The sequence below is a fragment of the Sinocyclocheilus anshuiensis genome, unplaced genomic scaffold, assembly GCF_001515605.1.
Source record: "Sinocyclocheilus anshuiensis isolate Anshui unplaced genomic scaffold, SAMN03320099.WGS_v1.1 scaffold799, whole genome shotgun sequence".
NCBI lineage: Eukaryota > Metazoa > Chordata > Actinopteri > Cypriniformes > Cyprinidae > Sinocyclocheilus > Sinocyclocheilus anshuiensis.
Window position 1 is genome coordinate 710175 of NW_015548231.1, and position 2675 is coordinate 712849.

Consider the following 2675-nt stretch of genomic DNA (forward strand, 5'->3'; position numbering starts at 1 on the left):
CAGAGCAAGCCTGTTCTTGATAAATCTGCTGTGAAAACGTGGGAAAAGCCGACGAGGAAGAAGTTGGAGTGAAGAGATCTTTATATAGGCGGAGCAAAATACTTCATCGCTCTGTCTATAGCGCATTGTGATTGGATGGTTTACGCTGTCTATACAGGAGACAATCCAATGGGCCACTGGCTGCTCGCTGTCCCTGCGTGATGGTCAAAAAAAAATAAATTTTTAAATTTGGTCGGCCCCTTAGGTGCATCGGCCCACCGGGAAAATGCCCAGTATGCCCGATTACCAATCCAGCCCTCGTGGTGATGCAACAAGGATGTAAAAAGCAGAATAAAATGATCATTAAAGTAAACCAGAGTTTCTGCAGGATTTTTAAGCTCAAATTTGAGACCTTCTTTAAGACATGCACAAATAAAATGAATACCATATGATATGAGCGGGGTAGGGCAATGTCACATATTAAACTGTAAAAAGCATGATTTAGAGTTCAGGTAAACAGCATATCTGATAACCCTCCCCTCTCAGTTAATTAAGGGTCAAGGGAATTAGATTAGTGTAAAGTATGTTAAATTACTCATGTTTGTCAGTTAAGGGTTATATCTCCAGGGTGAGAGCAATTACATGTTTATGATGACTGAATTTGTATGATAACATGAGCGTTTGTTTGGAAGTGGAAGTCAGGAAATGTCATCTTAAAAGGATAGTAAAACTTTTGATTTGTGGGGAACAGTTATCTGCTAATTGCCATAAAGAACGTTTTATTAAACTTGTGGTTCGTGGTTAGGCACAGAAAACATCATTAGCAGAGCATAATAAACAATACAAGTCAAGAGGAAGTCCTTATCGTCATACAAACGTGTGTGTTCTTGTGCACTGATCAAAAGTTTCAACTGACGTACCTTTCAGCACAGTTGTCCTGGCAACGGAAGACAGTCATTTTTTTGTAGTCCAAAAAGGAAACCCCTCTAAGAGCCCGTTTCTGTGTGTCATCAATATAACAGCCGATGTGCTTTGCTAAAAAGAGAAAGATGTTAAAAACATCACTGCTAATTCCAGTGATATAATAAATATAATACAAATATAATAAATACAAATTTTATTTAATAAATTAACTATAATTTGTGTTTATTTTAATATTTATTCAGGTGCAATGCTTTTTCCCCATCGATTTCCATTGTAACTGCATTATGCAAACAATATGTTGCTTGGTTTAAAAAACTGAGGCAATAAAATGTGATAATCAACATTCTTTTGTAAAGAGCTTAATTTGTATAGAACCCGGAATATTCCGTTGAATTATAACAAGTGCTAACAGTCTGGCAACACATATTGTGATTGGTAGCTACCATACAGAGAACGCCATTTCATATGTAAACAGCCTGTGACATAATTCATTATAAAACATCTACAGTTTGGATACAGTCACATTGTTCTGGGACAAACATTGACAGTCTGTTGCACCTTTTGCTTCATCAATCTCAACGTTTGTGACATACATACACAAAAATGACCCAAAATGCCGTGTTGCTTGACATCTGTTCTTCCTCTGTAATCTCATCGTACCCCATTAGGATTTCATGTATTTTCTAATAGCTGAGATGGGATGGTTCTGTCACATACACACACTAACCAGTTCAACATTACAGTAATTGCAATTGTCTAAAAATCAGCGAGCAGGATCACGAGCTGCGAGCTAATCGTATTCCAGGCACAGAGGGCAAGCTTGGTAATCTGCTTTATCTACAAGTCAAGCTCTATTCATTCACTCATTCACTCACTGGATTGCCATTCTGTGAAGCAGCTAAGTGCACGGATGAAACTCTCACTAGCAGCACGACTACAGAGATAATGATGCTCCGCTGTACTCACTCTCTGCATGAACCGTTTGTTCTGGACATATGAAATATAATCAAGAGGGGAACAGGGATGAATTATAATAGCTTCACATAACATGTAAATTAATCTCAATATCACAAAATTGCATACAATTATGAAATTAATTTTAAGAAAAAATCATTATAAAATTTGCTTCTATAGCCCTCTTCAGATGGTAATTGTTTCTTGTTCTGGATTTCTGTAAAAATAAAGTTACATGGCACCTCAGTGATAAAACTCATGGATGATTTATTCACAGTGGAGAAACGAATTCTGTGATCCTACATACCGGGAACGCACTGCTTATACGGCCAGTCACATTTTTCTGCTGTAAATGTGATTTCTGATTGTCTGCTGTAAATAAAATGTCACATTCTTGGAATAATAATTAAGAATACATTCATGTTAATAAATAAATTAATGCAACCTCTTATTTAATATAAGGTAAACATAAAGCTGCTTGGTTTATATTTTTATGCATGTAATTATAGGCCTATATGTGACCATGGACCACAAAACCAGACTTAAGAGTCAATTTTTCAAAATTCAGATTTATACATCATCTGACAGCTGAATAAATAAGCTTTCCATTGATGTATGGTTTGTTAGAATAGGACCATATTTGGCCGAGATACACCTATTTGAAAATCTGGAATCTGAGGGTGCAAAAAAATCTAAATATTGAGAAAATCACCTTTAAAGTTGTCCAAATTAAGTTCTTAGCAATGCATATTACTAATCAAAAATTCAGTTTTGATATATTTACGGTAGGAAATTTACTAAATATCTTCATGGAACAT

The 2675-nt window shown here is 35.8% G+C and overlaps 1 protein-coding gene across 6 annotated transcripts in view; it reads right to left on the bottom strand.

Moving 5' to 3' along the window:
• Positions 1-2675, bottom strand: part of wscd2 (WSC domain containing 2) — a 60225-nt gene that overhangs the window by 18389 nt on the left and 39161 nt on the right. For all 6 annotated transcript variants that reach the window (XM_016441803.1, XM_016441800.1, XM_016441799.1 and 3 more), the window contains one exon: positions 900-1014. In XM_016441803.1, coding sequence (XP_016297289.1) covers positions 900-1014 — 115 coding nt within the window. The remainder of the gene's footprint in view (positions 1-899; positions 1015-2675) is intronic.